We start from the raw sequence: 27,987 nt of genomic DNA on the forward strand, positions 1-27,987 counted from the left end.
CCGGGTTTGCACTAGTTGAGTTCATATCAGTTCATCTTTCTAAAAACCCGGAGGAAAAAATTCAGAGAGGCAAGCTAGACTGACAGCTAGAAGCATGCTTGCTATCCTAGGGGTTGACTTTAGAGAATTTTTCCGGTGAGGAAGTGGATTTCTGTCTCCTTAGTTTTGACACTCAGGAAATTTGAAAGACATAAAGCATGATCCCTGACCACCACCTAGACCACAGAGGATCACTGGGACAGAAGGGCCCTTGGTGGTGTTATCACTCCAAAGTCCAGAACTAGAGCCACACGTGGGACCCCCAAGTGAGATTCGGTTTTTGTTTCTACATAAGGAAGTGGCCAAAACAGTTCTGATCCCCACATAAGGGGACTGTGCTAGGGAATAGTCTAGAAAGGTTTCTCTTAATCCGCAAGCCCCTCTCTCACTCTCTGCTGTCGCTTCTTCCCCTTGGGCAGGACCTTTACAATACTAAACCCGACCAGTAGCGCCTACGCCTTCTCCTGGGTCTCTGAAGAAATTGAAAGTCTCCAGAACCCTCCAGCCTTCACGTGCCTTACAGAGAAGGGCCTCATCCTCCCTGAAAAGAAAGCTGAGGTATGTGTGAATGGGGACCGCTCGACCCAGGGCTTTATTCATCCCATCCGCCTCTGCAGAGCAGGTGTGCTGCAGAGCGTGGGTAGAGTTAGGGAGAGCGGCCTGAGGCTGTGTCCGTCGACAAGTGTTTCTAGGGTGGTTACTGTGTGTTAGCCAGTCCTCATGAACAGGACAAAGCTGAGCCATCTTGGTTGGCCGTGGAGAGACAGAGAGCTTTAGTATTTGAAGTTTTAAAAATTGATATTTCAAAAGCAAGGACAAGAGAGCTGGACACCAGTGCCTGGGGACTCTAGGACTCATACAATAGCAAGGAGCCGAGTTATTTTTGTCCAGGGACTGACAGCCGTGAGAGAACAGAGATGTATCTTTACTTGGTCAGGCCAAAGGGCAAAAGAGAACAGCAGAGTCATGTCCCATGATTTAATCCTAATGTCTACACAGTGATTTAGAGCAGAGGGTCAGATTTAAAGAAATACAATCTTGCTGGCCAAAGCAGCTCTGTGGGCCCTGTGTCCTATAAATTCTACAGAGAATATTGGGGGCAGAAATAAATCCATGAGACAAAGATTACGAATTGAGATGCCTTCAGAAAGATCATAAAAATGGAGAGCACAGGCCAAGGGTCAATGACAGGGAATGGTGGGCACCAGGGTTGGCTGGCCACAGTGCTTCTCTGGCGACAAATCACCACACACAGCAGTGAGCCCAGGGTTGCCAGTTCTCCCGAACTTTTCAGGAAAATTCCGAATTCTACCTGAATCTTTCCATTTTTACATGCTATCCCAAGACATGGCAGCCTAGCCAGCAGAGCCTTAGAAATAGAAATGAGCGAGGCAGATGCCCTTAGAAATACTTGGTGGACTGGGCACACAGACATGGATGTTACTGGTACAGCCAAACTTACGTGCCCTTACAAAGACAGGGGAGAGGAAGTGATGACCTGGTAATGTCACCTGGCACAGCCCCAGGGCTGGCATGCCTTTAAGGTACGTGGGGCGAACACACGGAAGCGCCTCTAACCACCATGCTCCAAACTGTCTTCTTAGGTCGTCTTCCAGTTCACACCTTCCCATCTGGACATCTCGGAGGCATTCTGGACTTTCTTAATCCCCGAGCACAACATTACAGTCCCTTTCCTGCTGGTAGGCAAAGCCACTGACCCTCTCATCAATTTGGACAAGTCACATATCAACTTCAGTTGTCTCCTCATTGGTAAGGCTGCCCCAATGGTTTGTATATTTTAGAGTTGGCATGACCTGTGGGGGAGGGGTGTTCCCCCTAGCAGGGGAACTCTTCCTGGTATCTTCTAGAAGCATGTCAGAGGGCCTCTTTTTGCTATTCACAGGGCCACAGAATATTTAACCTCTCAATCTAATTTCCATCAAGTGTCTTCTAAACCCACACACTAATAACCTAAGAACATTGAGGGAGCTTGCTGCAGAGCCTACTTGGAAGATTCCCTTGGGGTCTGGATTGACTAGTTTATCCCCAGAGCCCCATACTAGCCCCATCCTACTTGCATGTGCCCCCAGACTGTGGCCCACAGTGGTCACACCCCTCTGCCATCCTTTCACACTCTTGCCCAGTTCAGCAAATATTGTTGAGCCCCACATGGGAGCCAGGCACTCCTCTGTGAGCTGGGAATGCAGAGGACAAAGCCCATGTCCTGATCTTCATGATGGTTACATTCTAGTAGCAGGAAGCAGGCGACCAAGAAATGAGAAGGTGAAATATGTAGCAGGTCAGGTGTGGATAAGTGTTCCAAAGAATAAAATAGAGTCGGGGGAAAAGGAGTGCCAGCGGGCAGTGGGAAGGTGACATTTGGGCAGAGACTTGAAATAAAGGAAATGATGGACAAGTCCCCCTATAATACTGTGACGCTGTCACATGGATGTGATGGTGTGTGTGTGTGTGTGAGGAGTACAACCCAAGTCAGAGGATTTGTTTTAGTAATTCATTAGGCTAGTTATAAAAGTAGAATTCTTTATAAGTCAATCAATGTGGTGTTGTATAAAGAAAAATATAATAATCACTGCCCGCCTCCCTCATTTTTCCCTTTCCATCAGAGGAAACTATTGTGAACCGTATGGTGTGTATTATTTCCATACATTTCTTACACTGCTACATATAATAGATAGGAGGAGATTGTGGCATTAATCAGGTTTTGAACAAGTAAGTGGGCAATGTAGCATAAGAATAATAAGAAGACAATTTAGGAATGCAATGGTGGTGCATTTCAATATAATTATTACATCACCAGATTAAAGAAGAACCAGGTATTGGCATATACCAGAGTCATTGCCAAAAATTCAGCAGACATTCTCAACAAAAACTCTAGTAGTAAAATGGGAATAGAGGGGAAAAAACTTGAATAAAGATTAACCAAAATCAAGAGGCAAATATTACCTGGTAATAAACCACTGAAGTCACTTCAGTTAAAGTCAGGAATTAGGCAAGAATGGTCACTGTCACTGTCATTATTGGACACTTGGTTAGTGATTTTAGCAAGTACAATAAAATAAGAAGATTAAATAATTGGCATAAACATTGGGAAAAAAGAGACAAAATTGGCTCATTATGCTATTGCTAATGACAGCATACACAGATAAGCTCAAGAGACTCTAGAGAAAAGCAAACAAACTTCTAGAATCAGCAGGATAATTTAGGAAGTGGCTGTTTGCAAGTCGTATGCAAAAATCAATGGTTTCTCTTTCTTTTAGCAATAAGCACCTAGAAACAAACAGAAAATTCCGTTCAATACTGATATGACCTATATAATAGCTAGGGATAAATGTAACAAGAAAAGCACAGGACCTATATGAATAAAACTATAAAATGTTATTAAAATGCCCTCAAGCAAAATCTGAACATTTGTCCATTCTCCCAAAAATTAAATACAAATTTAATCAAGTTCTCAATAAAATCCCAGCTAGTGTTGTCTAAGAAAACACAGGATGCACAGTTTAATTTGAATTTCAGATAACAAAGAATGATTGTTTAGTATAAATATGTCCCATGCAATATTTGGGACATACTTATACTAAAAAAAATTGTTTACTAAACCTGGCAACCTTAATCCTAAAGGATTGAGTTAAGGGCAGAATTTGGTAAAGTGATTCTAAAGTTTATGTAGAAAAATAAATGCTCCACAGTAGTCAAGGAAAGTAAGAAAAAGGAAGTTAGCGATAAGAGACACGTTGGTCAGGGCCCTGTCAGGACAGCCATGACACACCTGAAATTTAATTCAAGTGAGTCCGACGCACAGATGATTCATAGAGATATGGCAGAGCAGAGGGGCCTACAAGCCCCCATTAACAAAAGCAGGAAGGCATTGAGTCTAAAGGAGCAAGCAGGATCCCAGGAGAGCTACAACCCAAGGCTGAGTGGCCACCTACGAGGAGCAGACAGTTGATGGGGTACAGTTTTAGAAGGAAGAGCTGGAGCGCCTTGAGAGGAAGAACACTTGTAGAGTAAAAAGAAGGAAGAGAGGCAGCCAAAGGCTGAGGAGCTTGGCAGAGGGAAGAAAAGAAGCTGGAGAATCCCTTCTAAACAGGCTTCCTCTCGCCTGCTGAGGTGCGCCAGGAGCAGGCACGAGGGCTCCTCTGAGGGTAGTGTTTCCTCCTCAGGCCGGGAAGCCAGGGAGACTGTGAAGATCATCAACAAGGAGGAGCAGGAGTTCCATTTTGCCTTCCAGGACACCTCCCGGTATTCTGAAGCTTTCAGCAACAGCCTGGTTGTATGTCCCATGGAAGGCTGGGTCCCCCCACTGTCCAGGTAAAAGAAAGGAAGCCCCTAGGACTGCCCTTGCCCAATGGCAGGGGTCTCAGGCCTACGAGCCAGGAGAATCAGGTTCCTTTAGAGTGCCCCGTCTCTGAAGTCTCTCCCAACTCTAAAATTTGGAGCTTCCCAGTTGAAGCTAGTGGTAAAGAACCCACTTGCCAGTTTAGGAGACAGAAGAGATGTGGGTTTGATCCCTGGGTCAAGAAGATCTCCTGGAGGAGGGCATGGCAACCCTTTCCAGTATTCTTGCCTGGAGAATCCCATAGACAGAGGAGCCTGGCGGGCTATAGTCCATAGCATCACAAAGAGTCAGACACTACTGAAGCAACTTAGCAGAGTGTCCCATCTCTGAAGTCTCTGCCAACTCTAAAATTGAGACATTACAGTTCCATCTCTGTCCTGCTTATCCCCTGTTGATAATTTTCATGATGAGTCGTAGAACACTGAGAACTTTAAGCACTTTTTCTCAGTATTTTCTTATGTTTATATTCTTCTCCACACTGTCCACTGTGTTTGTGAATCCCTAAAGCAGTGGCCTGCCGTGCCTGGAAAATTCACCCTGATTTGGAGTTAGGCTGCCTTCCCCTCCTAGTGCATGTTGATCCATGGGGCTTATCTTCTTCAGCTTCTTTAACAGATTGGTCTAGTTACCCAATCTGCTGTCGTCTTCCCCAACCAGGTTCCCAATTGATATTTTCTTCACACCAAAGAAAGAAGGAGATGTGAACTTTAATTTGATCTGCAATGTGAAAAAGAAAGCCCACCCTCTGACCTTAAATGTCAAGGCTGAGGGCTACTCTGTGAACGTGGAGGTCAAATGCAAGGACAGGAACGGCTCCGTCACTCTCCTGACTCCCAACCAGACTACCATTGTCAACTTCTATGAGGTAAAGGTGTGAGAGGGCCCTGCTCTCTCTGCTTCCACACTGGCTGGGAAAAGCAGTGCATGTGAGCATTCGATGAAGCTCTGTTTCAAACGCCAGGGAGATCAGGAGAACAGAAACAAACCAGCAGCAGCTCCAAACCAGACTGTGTATGGCTCTGATGTGAAAAGAAAGCTTTTCACGTGATATGATAAGAAAGCTTTTCTTATTTTACTTTTCAGGGGGCAGAGAGATGGTAGGGAAGGGGAAGAATGCTTATCCTAAACATACAGGAAGGAGGTTTTGCTACCTCCTAAGTGATCTCTAAGAATTCAGCTGTCATCTTCCTCTTCAGATAGGAAGGACTCCAGCACTTTGTAGCTCCTGCTGGACTCTGGCTGCATTATGCTAATGATACTCACTCAGCTCACTAACACCATGGGTTGTCGCTGCTTCCCAAAGGGTATTTCCCCCAACACGTTACATACCCTGACTCCAGAGAAGGGAACCATGGTTTGCACTCACTCAACATACAGCTCTGTTCTCCCTCAGGTGGAATTGAATGAGTGTGTCCAGTGTGAATTCAGCTTTATCAACACTGGAAAGTTCAACTTCAGCTTCCAGGCGGAGCTGTCTGGCCCCAGATCCCTGCTGCAGTACTTGGAATTTTCACCCACCGACGGCAGTGTGGACGTGGGGCAGAGTGCACACGCCTCCCTGTCTTTCCGGCCATTAAAGAAATGTGTCTTGAAGGGTCTGGAACTCAAAATCAAGGTAAGGCATTTAACATTGTCCGACACTGAACGCACTCACGGCATTCTGTCTTGAGAACTGTGTCCGATGTCCACCCTTAGCTGCAAGGCAGGATGGGAAGTCAAGCATGTTTCCCAGGCAAGTTGGCAGCCAATCGGAGTCCTGCTAATGAGGAAGCCCCAGGAAGCAGATGTTGGGTGGGAACTGACAGGTCTCTGCATACCCCTCTGCCTTTGAGCTGAATTATTGCTGCAATGATTCAAGAGCCAATGGGGGCCTGGTTGCAGAATCATCCACCTTGGTTTCCTTAAGAAACTTAGAGCCTGAATCAGAATCTCTGAATCAGAATCTCTGTAGAGATTCTGCACATGGAGTCCTGGGACCTGAATTCTTTTAAAGCACCTGACTGCTTCCCTCCTTCACCTGAGGGTGTAAGGGCCCTTTTCTCTCACTTCTCCCTGTCATCTCTACTGGACATTCTCTCCCCGACAGATCAGCCACGGTCCAACATTTACATGCACCATCTCAGGCTTTGCTGTGAGCCCAGCTGTCCATTTCTCCTTCACCAGCTACAACTTTGGCACCTGCTTCATCTACCAAGCTGGCATGCCCCCATACAAGCAAACCCTGCTTGTCACAAACAAGGAGGAGACAGCTATGAGGTAAGCAGACTTCCCAGAGCTTCCAGATGATTCTGCCACTCCTGCGGGTCCTACAGCCTCCACACAGCTGAGGTCCTGCCAAGACAGAGAAAAGATTATAAGAGAGCCTCTAGCACAAGATGGGCATGAATCCTGAGTATCCTTTCCTCACTTCTAATACTGATATTTGGATAGCCATGAACTACTCTGCTTAAAAAAAAAAAATCCTCTTCTGGAAGTGAGGAGGACAATGCCAGGTGACCTGACAAGAGGCTTGATGACTTGCTTTTATTTTCCCCACATAATAAATGTGGGAACTCAGATTTGGAGAGTTAAAAAGTTAATTTCTTGGGCGAGTGACCTGGCAGTAAAAGGCAGATCTATACTGAGCTTTGGAGAAGGCAATGGCAACCCACTCCAGTGTTCTTGCCTGGAGAATCCCAGGGACGGGGGAGCCTGGTGGGCTGCCGTCTATGGGGTCGAACAGAGTCGGACACGACTGAAGTGACTTAGCAGCAGCAGCAGCATACTGAGCCTTAGCCCTCTGATTCAAATCCAGCCTCTCTGTACCATCCCTGTGTCGAATGTTCCAATCCAGATTTCTGGGCCCTATTCCAGACCTAACAAAACAGAATCTCCAGAGACAGGCCCAGAGACCTGTGTTTATTAAAAGTTCTCTAGATCAGTGTGCTGCAATTGAACTGAAACTTCAGTTTCAGAAACATTGTCTATCTGCAATGTCCAATATGGTAGCCTGTAGCTACATGTGGCTATGGAGCCCTTGAAATGTGCCTAACGCCACCAAGGAACAGGATTTTTTATTTTAATTAATTTTAATTTAATAGCCACATGTCTAGTGGCTACCATATCAAATATCAAATAGCACAGGTTCAAATCCCAGTTCTTCCCTAGCTATGTGACCTCAAGCAAATTTTTTTTGCCTTTTTTTTTTTTAAATTAATTTTTATTGGAGCATAGTTGTTTTACAATGTTGTATTGGTTTCTGCTGTATAGCAAAGTAAATCAACTGTATGTGTACATACATCCCCTCTGTTTTGGATTTCCTTCCCATTCAGATCCCTGCAGAGCATTTAATGTAGCTCCTTGTGCTATACGGAAGGTTCTCATTGGTTACGTTTTATATATAGTAGTGTGTACATGTCCATCTCAGTCTCCCAGTTCATCCCACCCACCCTCCTCCTTTGGTATCCATACATTTGTTCTCCACATTTGTGTCTCTATTTCCACTTTGCAAAAAATGTTCATCAGCATCATTTTTCTAGATTCCACATATAATATATGATTTTTTTTTTCTCTTTCTGTATGACAGTCTCTAGGTCCATCCACATTTCTGCAAAGGGCACAGTTTCGTTCCTTTTTATGACTGAGTAATATTCCATTGTACCTATGTACCACATCTTCTCTATCCGTCCCTCTGTTGATGGGCATTTAGGTTGCTTCCAGGTCCTAGCTATTGTACGTAGTGCTGCTGTGAACGTTGGGGTGCTTGTGTCTATTTGTGTTTTTTTAAGTCCTTATTGAATTTTTCACAGTATTGCTTCTGTTTTATGTTTCGGTTTTTTGGCCATGAGAAATGTGGGGTCTTAGCTCCCTGGCCACTAATGGAGTCTGCACCCCCTGCCTTGGAAGGCGAAGTCTTTTAACCGCTGGACTTCCAGGGAAGTCCCTATCTTTCTGAATTATGGTTTTCTCCGTATCTATGCATAGGCGTCCTATGGTAGACCCATTTCTGGGTCATATGGGTAGTTCTACTTTTGGATTTTTAAGGAACCTCTATTCTGTTCTCCATAGTGGCTGTATAAATTTACATTCCCACCAACAGTGTAAGAGTTCCCTTTTTTTTCTCCACACCCTATTCAGCATTTATTGTTCGTATTATTTTTTGATGATGGATATTCTGACCAGTGTGAGGTGATACCTCATTGTAGTTTTGATTTGCACTTCTCTAATAATTAGTAATGTTGAGCATCTCTTCATGTGTTGTTGGCTATCTGTATGTCTTCTTTGGAGAAATATCTATTTAGGTCTTCCACCCATTTTTTGATTGGTTTTTTTTTTTAATTGAACTGCATGAGCTGTTTGTATACTTTGCAGACTAATAATCCCTTGTCTGTTGCTTAATTTGCAAAAATATGCTCCCATTCTGACGGTTGTCTTTTCATCTTACTTAGGGTTTCATTTACTGTGCAAGAGTTTTTAAGTTTAATTAGGTCCCATTTGTTTATTTTTGTTTTTATTTTCGTTACTTTGGGAGGTGGGTCAAAAAAGATCTTGCTAGGGTTCATGTCAAAGAGTGTTCTTCCTGTGTTTTCCTCTAGAGTTTTATAACATCCAGCCTTGCATTTAGGTCTTTATGAACTCTCGGTGCCGCTGTCTCCATGCCTGCAGTGGGGGATGATAATAGTACCTCCCCATGGGTTATTAGGAGGATTCATTAGCTCATTTAGAGAGAGTACTTAGTGCCTGGAACATAGGAAATGCTCGGCTATTTTTGTCTGCGGCTACTTTTGTGGCAGTGATACCAGTGGTGATGACGATTCTCCCGAATGTTACATTACGGGAGTATCATGTAATTTTAAATACGAATTTAAAATCTTACCTGCCTATATTCCTTCTTGCCTAATTTAATTGAATCTGACTCTTACTTTGTCTTAGGCATTATACTCTATTTACTGCCTTAGCTAGAGTCCTTCTCTAAATAACTTGGAAGACAGACGAGGAGGGATTGTAATGGAGGTCTAGGTGCCTCCCACCCACAGATGCAGGAGGGTGGACGTGATCTTTGAAGGTCCCTTCTAGTTGAGCTATTAGTAATAATAATAACAAGAGCTCACCTCTAGAATGTTTCCTCTGTGCCTGTAGTGGCTGATTTAGTCACTTTATCTCGTTTAATCCTCACAACAGCTTCATGAGAAAGAGGTCGCTACTCTCATTTTACAGATGAGGCAACAGGGACCCAGACAGGCTGAGTAACTGTCCTCAGGCCACATGGAAGTTGGGGCTGGAGTCTGGGTCCACACTCTTGTCTGACTCTGGACACATCCTCCTCCCCACCATGCTTTGCCACCCAGTTACTCCTGGAAGCACACCCTTCGTCCAGGAAACTACCACACATGAGCTGCGTTATCAAGGAAGAGAGGGTGAGAGAGTGAAAGAAGCCCTGGGTAAAAGGTAATGAGACTGCCTTTGAGGCCTGGTTCTGCCAAGGTCTCAGGATGTGATCTGGGGGAAGTGACTCAGTCGTGCCCAGGAGACTGTAGGCTGGACCACTGCTGCAGTCCCTTCCAGCCCTGAAATTCCAACTCCAGGACAACACGGCAGGACATCCCACAGTGGGTCCAGCTCAGAGAAGCAAGGGGCTCATTCCCTCTATGTCAGCCATTTGAGAGCTCACACAGCTTCCTTCTGATTTCCTCCAGCTTGGATTGTTTGTACACCAACACCAGCCACCTCGAGGTGAACTTCCGAGTCGATGTGATAAAGCCAGGAAAGACACTGGAGATCCCCATCATCTTTTATCCTCGAGAAACTATCAGTTATCGAGAACTCATCCCCTTTGAAATCAATGGGCTCTCGCAGCAAGTAGTTGAAATCAAAGGGAAAGGAACGGAAATGAAGGTGAGCGACAGCTGGGGGGATCATCGGGCTTGGCACCACCCCCCTTGCCCTTCTCAGCCACCTTGCCCACCCGAGCCCACACTCCTCCAACCTCCATGTCTCCTGCCCCCTGGCTGCTCTGTCAGAGGTCAGCCAGTCCCATCAAGACAGATCAGACCCAAGAGAACCACATAGATCTCGCCAGTACCAAATGTTCCCGTATCAAAGGACATAAGTAACCACAGGCACTGCAGAACCATTCTTTTTCTTGGAGAAGTTTGAGACTATCAGATGCAGTATCCCAAGCAAGTCCTCTTCCTCCCACATGAGAGCACGTAGTGTTTTCAGGTTACAGTCAAGGTTTGTGTGAAGCACTGTATGCAGACGTAAGTTTCAGTTATGGGCCATCGTTCCCTAAGACCACATAGACTGACATTCTGCAGCCAGCCCCAACTCCCAGGATCCCGTCTGACTGAGGGCCTTCCTTCTAACCAGGTGCTCCTGGCAGGAAGGGGATGGTCTGGTTCTACCACTTATCCTTTCTTCCCCATGTCCAGTATACATTTCACGTGTCTGTCTGGTGGGAGTTTTTGCATTTATTAGGTAGTTTTAGAAGACTGAAGACCTTCTGCAATCCTCAGCAATGCATGGGACATTTCAGCAACCAAGAGGAAATGGGAGGGGTGTGTTCCTGGCATCCTTTCCATCAATCCCGGGGAGCCACAGGATTGGGCCACCTGGTGTGTCTCACTCAAGCCAGTGGCGGGGTCTCTTCTGATGTCGTGGTTCCTTTCATGTGTTCATTCATTCACTCGCTCAGCACTCATTTATGTCAGGTGCTTTCAGGAGACTTAAACGAGTTCTCTGACCTCCAGGAGCTTACCCGCTGGGGCCAGAGACTCTTACCTTTGTAGACAACATGGAAGCCTGCGGGCGGGATGGACAGAGCCCATCTTTCCATTAGGGGGAGGGGTGCTGCTTACTGACTGGTCAAGTAACAGTGACTCGTGGGTGCTATTTCTGTGGGTCACACCATCCCAGAGGGCAAGGCCCAGCCTGATCTCAGCCTCATGCAGGCCAGCACTTTGATCAGGGCTCTAGATGGGGACTTTAAGGTGTACCTGTTTTTCCCACCTCTGCTGCCATGGTCATCTCTCTCTCTTCACGGCTCTGTCTCCTGCCCTCTTCCAGTCCCTCTCCACAGAGGAGTGAGCCAGGGCACACTCACATGATACCATCTGATGGGAGCACTCCAGGCTACACTGGCTTCCCACTTCTCCCAGAAAAACACCCGATCCCCCTCCAAACTATCTTCCTGTGTTCCCCACCTCTCTCCCAGCCACAGGCCTGACCAGGCCACTCCCTCCAACTCAGGGCCTTGCCACAGCTTGTCTCCTCCTTCGGGGTGCAGCCCCACGCCACCCTGACTTAAATCCAGATGCTACCCTTCCAGCAGCTCCTCGTGTGAGCATGCCTTCCTCAGGGAGGCCTCCCTCACCCTCAGACTGGCTCAACCCTTTGTACCCCGAGCCTTTCCTTCTTAACATCTTTGAACCCAGCTGTAAGTATGTAATTGTGCAACAAGTTGTTTAGTGCACATTTTATGCATATAAATGTTTGTTGAGTGAGTGAAGGCGAAGGCCCATCCAGTGTGAAGAATGAGGGACACAGGAAGAGAGGGAACCACCCTTGCCTCACTAGGGTCAGTTCAGTTCAGTTCAGTCGCTCAGTCGTGTCCGACTCTTTGTGACACCATGAATCACAGCACACCAGGCCTCCCTGACCATCACCAACTCCCGGAGTTCACTCAGACTCACGTCCATCCAGTCAGTGATGCCATCCAGCCATCTCATCCTCGGTCGTCCCCTTCTCCTCCTGCCCCCAATCCCTCCCAGCATCAGAGTCTTTTCCAATGAGTCAACTCTTCACATGAGGTGGCCAAAGTACTGGAGTTTCAGCTTTAGCATCATTCCTTCCAAAGAAATCCCAGGGCTGATCTCCTTCAGAATGGACTGGTTGGATCTCCTTGCAGTCCAAGGGGACTCTCAAGAGTCTTCTCCAACACCACACTTCAAAAGCATCAATTCTTTGGCGTTCAGCCTTCTTCACAGTCCAACTTTCGCATCCATACATGACCACAGGAAAAACCACAGCCTTGACTAGACAGACCTTTGTTGGCAAAGTAATGTCTCTGCTTTTGAATATGCTATCTAGGTTGGTCATAACTTTCCTTCCAAGGAGTAAGCGTCTTTTAATTTCATGGCTGCAGTCACCATCTGCAGTGATTTTGGAGCCCAGAAAATAAAGTCTGACACTGTTTCCACTGTTTCCCCATCTATTTCCCATGAAGTGATGGGACCAGATGCCATGATCTTCGTTTTCTGAATGTTGAGCTTGAAGCCAACTTTTTCACTCTCCACTTTCACTTTCATCAAGAGGCTTTTTATTTCCTCTTCACTTTCTGCCATAAGGGTGGTGTCATCTGCATATCTGAGATTATTGATATTTCTCCCGGCAATCTTGATTCCAGCTTGTGCTTCTTCCAGTCCAGCGTTTCTCATGATGTACTCTGCATAGAAGTTAAATAAGCAGGGTGACAATATACAGCCTTGACGAACTCCTTTTCCTATTTGGAACCAGTCTGTTGTTCCATGTCCAGTTCTAACTGTTGCTTCCTGACCTGCATACAGATTTCTCAAGAGGCAGGTCAGGTGGTCTGGTATTCCCATCTCTTGAAGAATTTTCCACAGTTTATTGTGATCCACACAGTCAAAGGCTTTGGCATAGTCAATAAAGCAGAAATAGATTTTTTTTTATATTTCTCTTTCTCATTAACTTCTGACCCCTCCCTCCCTCCCTGCTCTCTTTCTGGTCCACAGATTTTAGTCCTAGATCCAGCCAATAAGATTTTGAAGTTAGGAGCCATCCTGCCTGGACAGGTGGTGAAAAAAATGGTTTCCATCATGAACAACAGCCAAGCCCAGCTCACATTTAACCTGTCAGTCATGTTCTCGGCAGAACTCCAGGAAACCAAGGTTGGTGATCAGGGTCCCAGCAGCGTCTTCATGCCTCCGCACCTCACGATTCTCAGGCAGCTTCCGTGGGCCAGGCCATTCCAAGTGCTCTCCCTGTCTGATCACCTTCATAAAAAACGGTATAGGGGAGCCCCTGTCACTCCCCTTTTGCATGTAGGGAAACCACAGCTTGGAGAGCCTCTTCCTCTAGAGGGTGACAGTGACACACAGAAGTGCCCTTGATAGGATCCGGAAGATCTGGGTGCAAGTGAATACACATACATCTTCATGACAGGAAATTTGAAAAATATGGAAAATCACAAAGAAAAACATTTGGCCTATAGTGTCATACCCCGAAATAATCACTTAACATTTTTGTACCTTTCTTTCCCCTGTTTTTCCTACACATTTTAAAAATAAATTACCAACTTTCAGATTGTTTTGAAGCCTGCTTTTACCATCTACCAGTAACTCCTAAACATTGTTTCATTTGTTCATCTGTACCTTCATTACGTAGATGAACCAGGCCTCTATTTCTGCTCATTTCAGGTGTTCCTGTTTTTTAATTTTATTTTATTTTATAAGCAACATTGTAATATTCATTTAAACAAACTTTTGTGTGCACCCATGACTCTCTGCTGAGCATATACTCCTAGAAGTGGGCTTCTTGGACCAAAAGGAAGAGTGTGTTTCAATATACATCATTCATCTGCCCCCGAAAGGCTGTCCCTCTTTCCACTGGAGTCTGCTGTGTGAGAGAAACATGCCTGTTGCTAAATCCATGTCCTCAGGCTCCCTGCATAAGGAATCCACAGCCCCGGCTGCCTGCTTCCTCTCACAGTGTTTGGATGGCCCTTTGAAATGGGACCAGATGTATTTCATCTTGAGAATGGACTGTATCCATTCCTTCATTCAGTTCATTCTTACGTTTACTCAGTAATCCATCCTCACAGCAGGACCTTGGAAATGGAGCTCCAGGAGTCCCCCGCCCTCAGCTGCTGAGACTTGTTGTCGTTTTGTCCAGGTCATCACCTTGTCACCATTCCGCAACATCACTCTGAAGCCCAAAGAGGTTCAGAAGCTGGAAGTCACCTTCGCCCCACTAAAGCGTGTCCCTCCCTTCTCCGAGGAGGTGTTCATGGAGTGCATGGGGCTCCTGCGGCCCCTTTTCCTCATCAGCGGCTGCTGCCAGGCCCTGGAGATCTCCCTGGACCAGGAGCATCTTCCCTTTGGACCAGTCGTGTGTCAGACACAAGCCACGCGTCGCATCCTCATGTTGAACACGGGTGACGTGGGTGCAAGGTAGGAGAGTCTCCTGGGCCTGGGTTCCCGTTAACTATCCCAGGACCCTCTAAAGTGGGTATTTGGTGGTCCCTATGCCACAGATGGAGTTAAGGCTCAACAGTGGTGCCCACCAGCAGCTGCTTGCCCAGTCACCATTCAGCACGTTGCCACAGCCGTGCCTGCTGCACACTGCCCACCTGCAGGGGGCACCCTTCACACCAGCTGCCGGGGAACAGTGCCCTGAAGCTGTGATGTGGCAGCCTTGGCACTGGAAGCACTGGTCTGCACCATCCTGCCTGGACCAAGGGCCAGACCACAGAGGGGTGACCACAAGGCCAGCAGGTCCCAGGGCCACCAGGATCAGGGGCAGCTCTCATGTGAAGGGATTGTCTCCACCCTCCTGGATCAGACCCGAGAGGCAGTGCAGGGATCAGTCATGGCTACCAGCTCGGGAGGGTTCCAGTCCTGGCCTGACCACGTCCTAGCTGTGTGACCTCAGGCACCCATTTAAATGTGTTCACGCACATGCTCCCCCCGTGGGTGTCACTGTGGACAGAAAGATAAGATGCACCACTTTCCACCCTTCTCAGCCCCTAGGGAGAGTGAAGAGGTCGCACCCAGGGATGACTTGGCCTTGGTCCCACACCGCAGCTTTTCCTGGCAGTCTTCCTTCTCCTAGGTCCCAGGAAGGGCACAAGGGGATGAACCTCCCACCTGAAAACCAGACACAGTCTCTCTTCTCAGCAGCACTGAGAATACCACCGGGATATTAATAAACTGTCTCTCTTGTCTCCTGTCTTGGAAAAGGTTCAAATGGGATACCAAAAAACTTGAGCCTCTGTTCTCCATCAGCCCGGAAGAGGGCTATATCACCGCAGGCATGGAGGTTTCTTTTGAAGTGACTTACCATCCTACCGAGGTGGGCAAGGAGATTCTCCACAAAAACTTGCTCTGCTTCATCCAGGGAGGCAGTCCTCTGAGCCTAACCCTGTCTGGAGTGTGCGTGGGACCACCTTCAGTAAAAGAGGTCAGTAGGTGCTACCAACAGATGGATCAATGGTGGAATGGCCCAGCAAGCCCCACAAGAGAACTCAGTCAGACTCTGTTCAAACAGTCCTCAGTGCCCACATCAAACATGCAGACCTGCTCCCTCCTCCACAGGGCCTCTGCACGTGCTCTTCCCACTGCTGACATACTCCTTTTCCCCTCTCCATTTAGTTAATTCCTATTTATTCTTCAACTCTCAACCCAAGCATCTCATTCTCAAGGAAGGTTATACTGACATCTCTGGCTAGATCACATTCTGCCATAAGCTCTGTAAGTAAAGGGTGACACCTGGGTTAACCTCTGCTGACCCTGTCGCTAGAAGCCCTAGCAGTGGAGACCTGATAGCTCCTGGCAACATTGCTTACGGTCATAATGACACCTGAGCTCCATCTCTTGCTATTTCAACAATGTTGTGTACCTGGAGTCATGCAGTATGTTATAAATGTGTATGTACAAGTCTTGGCAAGAATATATACTTTCATTTTCTTGGGTGAATATGTGAGAGTGAAATGGCTGGATCATAGGGTAGGTACACGTTTGCCTGTTTAAGAACTTACCAAATTGTTTTCCAAAGTGGTTGTGTCATCTTATGTCCCCATCAGCCACCTCAGACGTTTCTACTTGCACCACATCCTTGCCAATGCTTGATATGGTCAGGTTTTTTAAAATTTTAGTCATTCTAATAGGTACATGATGATATCTTGTGGTTTTAAATTTGGATTTCCCTGGCTAATGGTGTCAAGCATCTTTTCAGGTACTTCATTGCCATCCATCTATCTTCTTTATTGAAGTATCTGTTCAAGTCATTTTCATTTGGGTTGTTTGTTTTCTTGTTTTACTGTGTTTTGAGAGCTCTGTGTATATTCAGGACATAAGTTTTGAATTTATATCTTCAATCTGTTTAGAGTTCATTTTTGTATGTAGTATAAGATTATGGATCAAAATTCAAAAAATCCATTTTTTGTACACAGATATCCAGTTGTTCCAGAACCATTTACTTAATAGATTGTCCTTTCTCCACTAAATTGCCTTTGCACTTTGGTAAAAAACCAATTGATCATATATGTGTGGGTCTATTGATAAACTATTCTCATCCCCTTGGTGAACTCTTTGATTCCCTTTATAGCAGTGCATTGTCCATGTTGCTAGATTCAATGGCTAGTTCTCACTGCTCATCTTACTTGACTTGTCAATAGCATTTGAACACGTTGAACAAGGCCCTCGTCCTTCAAGCACTTCCTTCATCATGTGGCCTCCAGGATACTGCCCTCTCCTGGTTTTCCTCCCACTTTAATAGTTGCTGCCTCTCATCTCCCCTTCTGGTTTTTCTTAACATTGGAGCGTGTAGGATTTTAAGAATTGGTTCTAAAATTCCTTCTTTTTTTCTAAATACACTTACTTCTTGATGATCTCATCCAGTTTCTTGGCTTTAAAAAAAAAAAATTGCTATACTGACAGCTCCCAAATGCGTGTGTGTGTGCGTGTGTGTGTGTGTGTATGTATCAACTTTCCTTTGAACCCCAGACTTGTAAATTCCGCTGCCTGCGTGAGGTGTCCATCTTCTTCCAGGTGGTGAATTTCACCTGCCAGGTGCGCTCCAAGCACACACAGACCATCATGCTTTCGAACCGCAGCAACCAGACCTGGAATCTGCACCCCATTATTGAGGGTGAGCACTGGGAGGGGCCCGAGTTCATCACCCTGGAGCCTCACCAGCAAAACAAGCCCTACGAGATCACCTACCGGCCCCGCAGCATGAACGTGGAGAGCCGCAAACATCAGGTGGGTTGAGCCCCACCTCCCACATGGGTTTCCTGGCATGGCTGGAGGAAGGAGCTGTGGGAGAGAGAATGTTAGGACAAGGGGGGAACCCTACAAATAATGTGGAAACCACAGGGAACTGTGTCCAAAGCTCATCAAGACCAAAGCTTCCCTTTTCGTCCATGTATTTTCATGTTGAGGGGCTTCTCTTGGAACCAGAGGCTCATCTCTGAAATGAAGTCCTGGATGAAGCACCAAGCAATTAATACTTAATTTAAGTGCACAAGTAACATCAAGGTGACTGTGATAAAGATTAAAAAAGGAAGCCACAATCTTCTACTGCCCTCACAAAAAAAGAACTGTTTTCTTCTGTCTTCTTTACCAATCCTTACTCAGAGACAGCCGTGGCTGCCCTCACAGCATCCTCAGTTCTGCATCCTGCTTACTTTCACATTACATCACATCATGAGCATGTTTCTGTTTAGCTGTATAATCTTCATGATAATCATCTTTACTGATTGACTAATATTTCATTGAATGACAGTTCCATAATTTATTTAACACCCCCAGTTATTGGATGTTTAAGTTATCTCTAAATTTTCATCAGTAGAAGCGATTCTAATATACGTGTGCTTCCCCGATGGCTCAGTGGCAAGGAATCTGCCTGCAGTGCAGGAGCTGCAAAAGACTGGCTCAATCCCTGGGTTTGGGAAGGTCCCCTGGAGGAGAAATTGGCAACCCAATATCCCTGCTTGAAAAATCCCTTGGAGAGAGGAGCCTGGCGGGCTACAGTCCAAAGGGTCACGAAGAGTCAGTCACAACTGAGTGACTGAACGCACACGTTTATGTATAACTTTTTCCTCTGCAGGGATTTTTCTTCAGTAAGTTCCCTGGGATGAGATTCCTGGTTCGAATACATGTGAACATGTTTATGACTCTTGGAAACGTATTATGAAGCTACTTTCCAAAAGTGTTAAACCTATTTGCATAACTTCGTTAATCCTGTGTCGCTGCCATGCCTGAGAGGTAGCTGATAAAGGCTGCTCTGTGTCATGCTCTCCACTGTTGTTCTTCTCTTAGGGCACCCTCTTCTTCCCCCTCCCAGATGGGACTGGCTGGCTGTACATGCTGCACGGGACTTCCGAGCTCCCCAAGGCTGTGGCCAATATCTACCGTGAAGTGCCATGTAAGACACCCTACACTGAGCTCCTGCCAGTCACCAACTGGCTGAACAAGCCCCAGAGGTGAGAGAATAGGTGGGGGATGAAGAGGGGACGGAGGGAGGAACCGCAGTGTCGAGTCTGGCCCTTTGTGCTGCTGCCAGGCATTGCCTGACCTGCGCCCCACAGAGCGTGTCCTGTTCAGGGCTGCCTGTGAGCAGCTGACGCCTTGTAAATTTCCTGGAAGAGCGCCAGGCACAAAATAAGTGCTCAATAAATGTTAGCTGTTATTATTGTCAAAATGATAATCGTGGTGGTTATTACTGAGAGCCCTGTCGTATCACATCAGCCACTGGCCAGATCCTCAGATCTTGTACTTGCAGAGAGAAAAGAAGCTGGAGGAGCTGGAGGCCAGCCAGGTCCCCTTCTTTTATGGAAAAGGAGCCAAAGGCTGGGAGAAGAGAACTACCTGCTCGGCATAGTGGATAAAGGCCCAGACCCACGTTTGAATGCTAGTTCTGCCTATAACTCGGCATTGTTACCTGTGCATGGCATCTTCCTTCTCTCCGCCTCAACTTCTTCCCTAGTAAAATAGAGAGGATAACGAGATGTACCTCCTATAGACACTGGCGACTAAAAGCTTGTAATGTAACCCATGTGGAGCAGGACTCAGTACCTGGCACATAGTAGGGAGTTGTTAAGTGGTAGTTCCTGTTATTACTAGTGGCAGTGTGGAGGCTAGAACCCTGGACCCACATGCTTTCTGTGAAATCAACAGTGGACAAGGTACCTTGCCTTCTTTCCTTTGGGCAAACTGTCTCATTTCATCCTCTCTTCTTGTACCTCTGTGTTCCCCCAGATTCCGGGTCATTGTGGAAATACTGAAACCAGAGAAGCCTGACCTGAGTGTCACCTTAAAGGGCCTTGATTACATTGATGTGCTGTCCTCCTCAAAGAAAGATTACAAGCTGAACTTCTTCTCCTACAAGGAGGGACTGTACACAGCAAAGGTATCCATACACTAAAGGCACTGCCCTGGGACCCTGGAGGGTTGGCCCTGAGGTTGATGATCCTGTGTTGGGAGGGAAGATATACCCTCCCTTATCCTGCGAGACTGACCATTGAGGGGGACCAGACCCTTTAAGATGAGACGAGATAGCCAGCCAACATGTAGGCCCATAACAAACCCTCAAGGTGGCGGAATCATGAAAACCCTGAAGCAGTAGGTAACATTGGGCATCAGACACCAGACCACAATAAGAGCGAAAGATCCCTTTTCTGAGGGTTTAGAGAGCGCCCGGCATCAGGCTGAGCCCTCGACACAGCTAGTGACATCAGAGCCAGGATTCATCTCAGAGCCGGTGACTCCAGGACTCCACGGGGTCCTTCACGAATGAACCGTTCCTCCTGACTCATTCATCAGTTCAACAAGCATCTCTTGAGTACACGTGCCATATGCTATACCACGTGCTGATAACACAGCAGTGATCGAAAACAGGCAGAGTCTCTGTTCTCCTGGAACACACAGTCCAGTGAAGGAGATGAGCATTCATCGTGTAATTGCACTCTGAATGGGTAATTTCCAAATGGCGTAAGTGCTTTGGGAAAAAGGACTGCGTGGTTCAGTGGCTCACTGAGAGGTCAGGGCTGAAGAGAACTTACAGGAACTATTCCCCTACAGACAGTGCTTGACACCAAGATGGAGGATGGAATCACCTAGGGGAAGATTTTAAAGTGAAAAGAACAGCACGTGAGCACACAGAAGTGGCAAGAATGAAGGGAAATAATGACAAGTACTGGCAAGGGTGTGCAGAAGAGGGATCTTTCGTGTGTTGCCGGTGGGAGAGAAATAGTGAAGACTCCAGAAGACAGTCTGGCAGCTCCTCAAATGGATAGATGTAGAGTTACCATAGAATTCAGCAATGTGTTCCCCAAATAAGAGAAAACATACGTCCACATGAAAGCCCATATGTAAACGTTCATAGCAGCACTATTCATAAGAGCCAAACAATGGGGACAACCTAATTTCCATCCACTGGTGAATGAGAAATACAATGGAATATTCTTTGGCAATAAAAAGTGATAGGAAACGAGTACTACTGCAGGCAGCACTGCAGTGAGCCCTGCAAACATCACACTGTGTGAACAAAGCCAGCCACAAACGGCTACATGTTGTGTGGTTTTTTTTTAATATGAAATGTTCAGATTGGAAAGTCTATAGGAATAGAAAGTAGACTAGCAGTGCCTAGGACTAGAGGCGATGGGTTAGGGGGACATGGGAATGATCGTTACTGGATAACGGGGTTCTTTTGAGGGCGATGAAGATGAGTGGTGATGGTTGGACCACTTTGTGAATATACTAAAAAAGCACTAAATGGTACACTTTCAATGGGTAGATTGTATAACATGTACTGCTGCTGCTGCTAAGTCGCTTCAGTCGTGTCTGACTCTGTGCGACCCCATAGACGGCAGCCCACCAGGCTCCCCCGTCCCTGGGATTCTCCAGGCAAGAACACTGCAGTGGGTTGCCATTTCCTTCTCCAATGCACAAAAGTGAAAAGTGAAAGTGAAGTCACTCAGTCATGTCCGACCCTCAGCAACCCCATAGACTGCAGCCCACCAGGCTCCTCCGTCCATGGGATTTTCCAGGCAGGAGTACTGGAGTGGGTGCCATTGCCTTCTCCGATAACATGTGAGTTGTATCTTAATAAAGCTGAAAGGAATTATGAGACATAAAGTACAAATCAAGAAGTTCTAATACCCATCTTATAGAAGCGCCTGGAACAGAAAAACACGACAATAAAGGGAAGAAATACTCTTCAAAATGATTGGGGGGGAAATCCAGAGCTATTTGACAAAGTCTGAGTCTTCTAGTTGAAGAAGCCCAGTTTATGAAATGAGTCCTGTGATTATCCCCTCTGCCTTGGGACAGTTTCCTGATTGCAGTACAGTGAGCTAGTCTGAGCAAAGCATATCAGGTTTGGTGAACTGAGGAGGAGGAAGTTAATAGTCGGGGCAGTTGGACAGGGGAGAAGATTATTTGAAAAAGTAATTGTTGAAATTTCCCTGATTTTATTTTTTTATAAAACAATTTACAAATCCAAGAAATTTGATGGAGTTTTAACAGGAGAAACAAAATCATGCCTGTGCACATCATAGTAAAATTGCTGAAAACCAAAGATAAATAGAAAACAACCAGATTAAAAAGTTCTATTATGTACAGGGAGACACCAATAAAAAATGACCACTGACTCCTCTTCAGAAATAATGGCAGCACTCTGAAAAGTGTTGAAAGAAGAGATTGTCAACCTAGAAATCTTTATTCACTGAAAATATCCTTTAAAACAGACAGTAAAATAGACATTTTCATATTTAAAAGAAAAAAAAAAGGATGAGAGAATTCAATGCCAGCCCACTTGCCTTACTGTAAAACATACTAATGGGTATTCTTCAGTCAAAAGAAAATGATGCCAGGTGGGGACGTGGATACCCACTGGAAGGGAAGAAGAGCTCTAAAAATAGCAAATAAGTGCGTAAATATGAAACATATATATCTTTATTCTTAGAACTTTCTTAAAAAGACAACTGGCAGTTGATAGTAAATACCATAACACTGTAAGGGGGACGAAGGTAAATGAGATTATACCTCAGTAAGATTACTGCATTTGTGAAGTAGGATGTGTGAGATCGGAAACATAAAGCGTCAGTTACGAAGTGGGAAGTGATAAAATACCAACTCTGCATTAAATGTTGATAAGTTAGTTCTAGAGCAACTACTAAAACTATGTTATATAAAAATATAGCTAAGAAGCCATAGAGGAAATAAAATATATTCCAAGAGGTTTCACATTGATCCGTAAGAAGGCAGAAAAGTAGCAACAAAGGAATTTAAAAAATAGACAAATGGAAAGGAATAGCAAGAGGGCTGACTTCAACCTAAACATATAAATGATTGCTTTAAATGTAAAACAACACTCCTATCAAAATACAGAGGAGGTCAGAGCACTCTAAAGACAAGAAGAGGTCAAAAATAAAAAGGCAGGTATGTAAGGAACTATTAGCACCTAACAAGATAAACAACTCAAGGGATTAAAAAGGACAAAAAACTGGAATCCTCTACCTCACAGAAGTAAATGTCTGAGTGACCAGGAAGCACAGGGGAAGATGCTGAATGTCATTAGATATCCAGGAAAAGGACTGCGAAAGGGGGGCAGCTTGTCCACAAGTCAGATGTGGGCTGCAAGTGTGGGCTCTGGAGTCAAGCCAACCTGGGTTCAAATCCTGGTTCTGATACTTTTTTGCACAAGACCCTGGGCAAGATAACTTCCTTAGTCTCAGTTTCCTCATCTTTAGAAAAATCAGTGAGGGAAATAGTAATGTTGCCCACAAGCTGTGTGAATTAAACAAGTACCTCCAGGGCTTGTTGTTGTCATTCAGTTGCCAAGTTGTGTCCGCTCCTTTGCAACCCCATGGACGGCAGCACACCAAGCTTCTCTGTCCTTTACTGTCTCCCTGAGTTTGCTCACATTCATGTCCATTGAGTTGGTGATGCTCTCTAACCATCCCAGTCTCTGCTACCCTCTTCTCCTCCTGCCTTCAATCTTTCCCAGCATCAAGGTCTTTTCCAGTGAGTCAGCTCTTCACACCAGGTGGCCAAAGTATTGGAGCTTCAGCTTCAGCATCAGTCCTTTCAGTGAATATTCAGAGTTGATTTCCTTTAGGATTGACTGGTTTGATCTCCTTGCTTTCCAAGGGACTCTCAAGAGTCTTCTCCAGCACCACAATTCAAAAGCACCAATTCTTCGGCACTCAGCCTTCTTTATGGTCCAATTTCCAGTGCCTAGGACACAGTGATCATTAAGTGTTATATGCCATTATTAGTAGTAGTATTGATGTATTAACTGTTCCAGCAGTAGCAGGAATAGGGGTGAAACCCACCACAGCATGAACCTCTTGAGGTCCTGCTTGTTCTCCAGGACCACTCACTGTCCCCACTGAGAACACCTTCCTCCTCAGCCCTAGACCATGCTGCTCTCACCTCTTCTAAAGCAACCCAGGTTCCTCCATGCCTGCGCACCTGGAAGGAGCCAGAGCAGAACACCTGAAGAGAAGGGCTGGGTGGCGGGGTTCACGTAGGCTGCGAGGGCCCATGCTTCACATGCCCAGGCATTGCTAATGGAGAGAAGGATCCTGTCGATGGTGGAAGACCCCGAACTAACCCCTCTGCTCTGCCCCACTTCCTCCCACTCTCTCTGTGAATCCAGGTAATCTTCCGAAATGAGGTGACCAACGAGTTCTTATACTACACGTTGAGTTTCAGGGTCATCCCTTCAGGCGTCATCAAAACCATTGAGATGGTGAGCCCCGTCCGGCAGAGCACCTCGGCCTTCATCAAGGTGGAAAACCCCCTGCCCTACATGGTGACCTTCTCCACGGAATGCAGGATGCCCGACATCAGCCTGCCCTCCCAGTTCGTGGTGCCCGCCAACTCTGAGGTATGGCCCTGCCTGTGGGGGCTCCCCACTGGACATCTGTGATGGAGACTCTGCCCAGGGGGCCTCTGGACCCACTTCTGCATCCTTGAGTCAGGGCAGCCTGGCAGTGATCAGGAGGGTGGAAGACAACCCATCCATCACGGTCCTATTCTCTCCCTTCCCCTGCCACCCAAGTCCTCATATAAACCAGGGCCACATAGAGCTTTGGCTCAGGCATGTTAAAGGAAATTATTTATTAGCCTCTGGGGCTTCCCTGGTAGCTCAGACAGTAAAAATCTGCCCTCATTTCAGGAGACCCAGGTTCCATCCCTGGGTCGGGAAGATCCCCTGGAGAAGGAAATGGCAACCCACTCCAGTATTCTTGCCTGGAGAATTCCATGGACAGAGGAGCCCAGTGGGCTACAGCCCATGGGGTTGCAGAGAGTCGGACACGACTGAGCGAGTAATACTAGCTGTCTCATGTTTGTTTGCCCTGCTCAATTTAAATTATTTTTCTTACTTTTCCTAATTATATAAGTCACATGGAATATATGTAGTGAAAAGGACAGCAAGGGACACTTAATAGTGTTACTGGATCAGTTGATAATATTTTTATTAGATGTTTTGTATGTATGTTCAGTAAGGAAACTGGCATCCAGTTTTCCTTTCTTCTATTAGCCTTGTTGGAGTCTGATGTACAGATTATGTTCGTTGAGGTAGGTTTCCTCCTATTCTTTTCTATGGGAGAATTTGTGGAATATTAGATTGGTAAAAAGAAAGCTTTATGATCCTGAAATTTTGTTAAGGGAAATTTTTTTTTTTACTATTGATTAAATATCTTGAATGGTTATACGACTATACGGGTTTTCTTTATCTTTTTGAGTCTGTTGTGGCAAGTTATATTTGTTTACACATTTGTCCATTTTCATCTAAATTTTTTAATTGTGGTAAAATCATGTAAATTTTAACACTGCATTTTTTTCTGTTAAACATCTACTACAACTTTAATGATATCCTCTTCATTTTTCAGTAAGACCCAGTTTTTTAAGAAACAATATCTGTTCATGACAAAAAAGACTATTTTATCTCTATGTACATGAAACAGAAAATGAAAGTCCCAGGCCTCCCTGGCGGTCCAGGGCTCAAGACTCCATGCTTCCACTGTAGGGACCAGAGATACAGTCCCTGGTCGGGGAACCAAGACGCTACATGCCACTTGGCATGGGCCCCCCCCAAAAAAGAATAGAAAAGTCCCCCAAATCTCATTTCCCCCACTCTAAGACAATTACTGCTAACAGTTCAATATAGCCTTGCTGGGTCTTTTGTATACATATGTAGAAATATTCCTCTCCACAACAATGAACTCATATACATTTCTGGAATCTTCTTTTTTTCCACTTAAAATATGATTACCACCTTTTATTTCAATGATTAGAGCTTTGGTGCTTCCTTTTTAATGGCTACATAATATTCCACTGAAGTGAGTAACGTATAATTTATTTATCCAGTCTTTTACTGCTAATACATTGGAATTATTGCCCTTATTTTGCTTTTATAAGCAACACTCTTTGGTTCTTGTTTTGTTTTGCTTTGGATGATAATAGAGGAAGCAGAATGCCTCCTCTAAATGATGGTAGAACCCCAGAAGCTGGTTGGAGATTGTCCATGAGCAGAGAAGGAGCTGCCTGACCTTTAGCCCTCCTGCTCCCCCAGCCTACCCACTCCTGTCTCTGTAATTATGCTTCTCAAGAGAGGATCCAGTACCTATTTTTATATTCAGAGAGATTCCAGATACAGAAATACCCCAACTAGGGAAAAATTCCAGGGAGGAAAAGTAGGCTGGTTTGGACAGAGGTTCTCCAGGCTCAAGATCAGTGTGAGCATCTACTGCCGACCTGCTCTGAGGATCACAGGAGCCTCTGTCTTCTCTCGCAGGGGACCTTCACATTTGAATTCCAGCCCCTGAAAGCTGGAGAAACCTTCGGGAAACTGACACTGCACAACAGCGAGCTGGGTTACTACCCATATGAGCTCAATTTGAAAGCCTTGCCAGCACTGCCTGAAAAGCCCGTCCACTTCCAGGCTGTTCTTGGCAGTGGCCAGAGCATCTTTGCCAAGTTCACCAATTACACTCGGCAGAAGACAGAGTACTACTGCAGGGTGAGCAGCCCGGCCCCACCCTCTGCCCTCTGCTTTCCAGAAGTCTGGGCTCAGAAACAGCGGGAACAGGACACTGGGGTGCAGAAAAATGAAATTCCTACTTAGGGCCTTCATCTAGTTGAAAACTCCCAGCTAGAAACAGAGTATCAGAAAAAATATCAGGTCTGGGTTCTTCCTCACAGACTTTCTAGCTTAACAAGCTGGAGTGTGGCGGGCGGGGGTGGGGGCGTGGGGGGTGCGGGCAGCGTTGCTCAGCGGTCGGTGCAGAGACAGTTGGTTTTGGGGAGGTTCTGTTTCAGTAGTTAATCCTGTATTCACACTGATGTAATAGGTAGCATATATGGAACACTTGATATGGGCCAGGCTCAGTTTTACATGCATATTTAAAAAATCCTGACAGCTATCCCGTGAGAGTATTGGTAAGTTATTGGTAAGCTCTACTGAGAGCTCAGTGGTCATGAGTACACGTTGTGAAATCCAACAGACCTGGATTTGAATCCTCACTTCATTGTTTATTCTTTGTATGAATATCTTACCAATACTCAAATGTTCCAGTCATAGGAGCAAAGGGGTGAAGAGACCCCAGAGGGGCCTGAACTGGCACCTGAACACGCGGGTGTGGAAGGGGCGCCTTGCACTTCTGTTCTCAGCTTATTATCCAGAACCCGCCCCCCCATCCCCGAGGAGCCAGGATGTCCAGTCCTCCTGCCTGTGGAAGGAAAGGAGTGCAGGCACAGGGGAGCAGCACCAAGGGCCGCTGCCCACATCGCCCTGCCTCAGTTTCTCTTGGCCTTGGTTCTTCTTAGTAAACTAGGGGTAAACTAGTAATACCTACTCTTCCAGAGAGTCACAAGGACTCGACTTTTGTACAGCCTGCCCTGCCTCACACAAGCCTAGGTTGCTCATGTCGGAGGGTGGGGATGCTGGGGAGGCCCAGAGCTGCAGGCTTGCTCTTCAGGGTCCAGGGTGAGCCGAGCACATGTGTTCCCCTTTCAGACCGACTGTCCAGACTTCCACACGGAAAAGGTCATCTACGCGGCGCCTGGGGCGCAGGGCGGCACGGAGGTCAGCGTGGAGGTGTACTTCGAGCCCAGCCACCTGGGCGAGAGCAAGGGCATCCTGACCCTGTCGTCGCTCGCGGGCGGCGAGTACACCATTCCCCTCTTCGGGGTGGCTCTGGCCCCCAAGCCGCAAGGCCCCTTCCTGATCCGAGCCGGCTACAGCATCGTCATCCCCTTCAAGAACGTCTTCTACCGCCCGGTCACCTTCTCCTTCATTGTGGAGAACAACGCGTTCTCCATCCGCGCCACGGACTCTGTGAAGCCCAAGAAGATCAACAACATCACAATCTACTTCGAAGGAAACCCATCGGGCAGCAAAACCCCCATCACCAGCAAGCTGATTGTGACCTGCCCGCCCGGAGAAGGCAACGACACTGCAATTAAGTGGGTTTATTACCTGAAGGGGATCACCCCATAGTGTGAACCAGGGTTGGCAGCGTCATCAAAAAGCCATCTCATCAACCGTTAAGACCTTTGTGTTGCTCTAAGCCCCACAAAGAATAGAGGAAATAATGAGAATTCTAAAGGTACTATCTCCAACTCAATTATAAGGGCACTTATTTTCACATTATATGAATTACAAACATCTATATGAAATACAGATACTCCATGTTTAACACAGTAGCTATATAAAACAGAGCTGTATTTTACTTTGCAAGATCAAGTCTCTAAATTTGGTTTCTTAATATACCTGCAAAGCCCAGACACTGTGTAATAGTCCCCATGTTTAATAAGGTGACCTTCCCTCACACGGCACTTAGCACATGACTCTGG

The 27,987-nt window shown here is 46.1% G+C and overlaps 1 protein-coding gene across 1 annotated transcript in view; it reads left to right on the forward strand.

Annotated features, from left to right (window-relative positions):
• The window catches only part of HYDIN (HYDIN axonemal central pair apparatus protein), a 465,600-nt gene extending 437,727 nt beyond the window's left edge, over nt 1–27,873 (forward strand). The window contains 16 exon segments of the mRNA XM_061387844.1: nt 459–597; nt 1,644–1,809; nt 4,224–4,371; nt 5,057–5,264; nt 5,793–6,014; nt 6,486–6,655; nt 10,075–10,273; nt 13,132–13,287; nt 14,291–14,568; nt 15,358–15,577; nt 17,167–17,379; nt 18,439–18,602; nt 19,378–19,528; nt 23,783–24,013; nt 25,928–26,152; nt 27,149–27,873. Of these exon segments, the coding sequence (XP_061243828.1) occupies nt 459–597; nt 1,644–1,809; nt 4,224–4,371; nt 5,057–5,264; nt 5,793–6,014; nt 6,486–6,655; nt 10,075–10,273; nt 13,132–13,287; nt 14,291–14,568; nt 15,358–15,577; nt 17,167–17,379; nt 18,439–18,602; nt 19,378–19,528; nt 23,783–24,013; nt 25,928–26,152; nt 27,149–27,631 (3,373 nt within the window). The 3' untranslated portion in view covers nt 27,632–27,873.
• Nucleotides 27,874–27,987: the final 114 nt, after the last annotated feature.

The sequence above is a fragment of the Bos javanicus genome, chromosome 18 (assembly GCF_032452875.1).
Source record: "Bos javanicus breed banteng chromosome 18, ARS-OSU_banteng_1.0, whole genome shotgun sequence".
NCBI classification, from domain to species: Eukaryota; Metazoa; Chordata; class Mammalia; order Artiodactyla; family Bovidae; genus Bos; species Bos javanicus.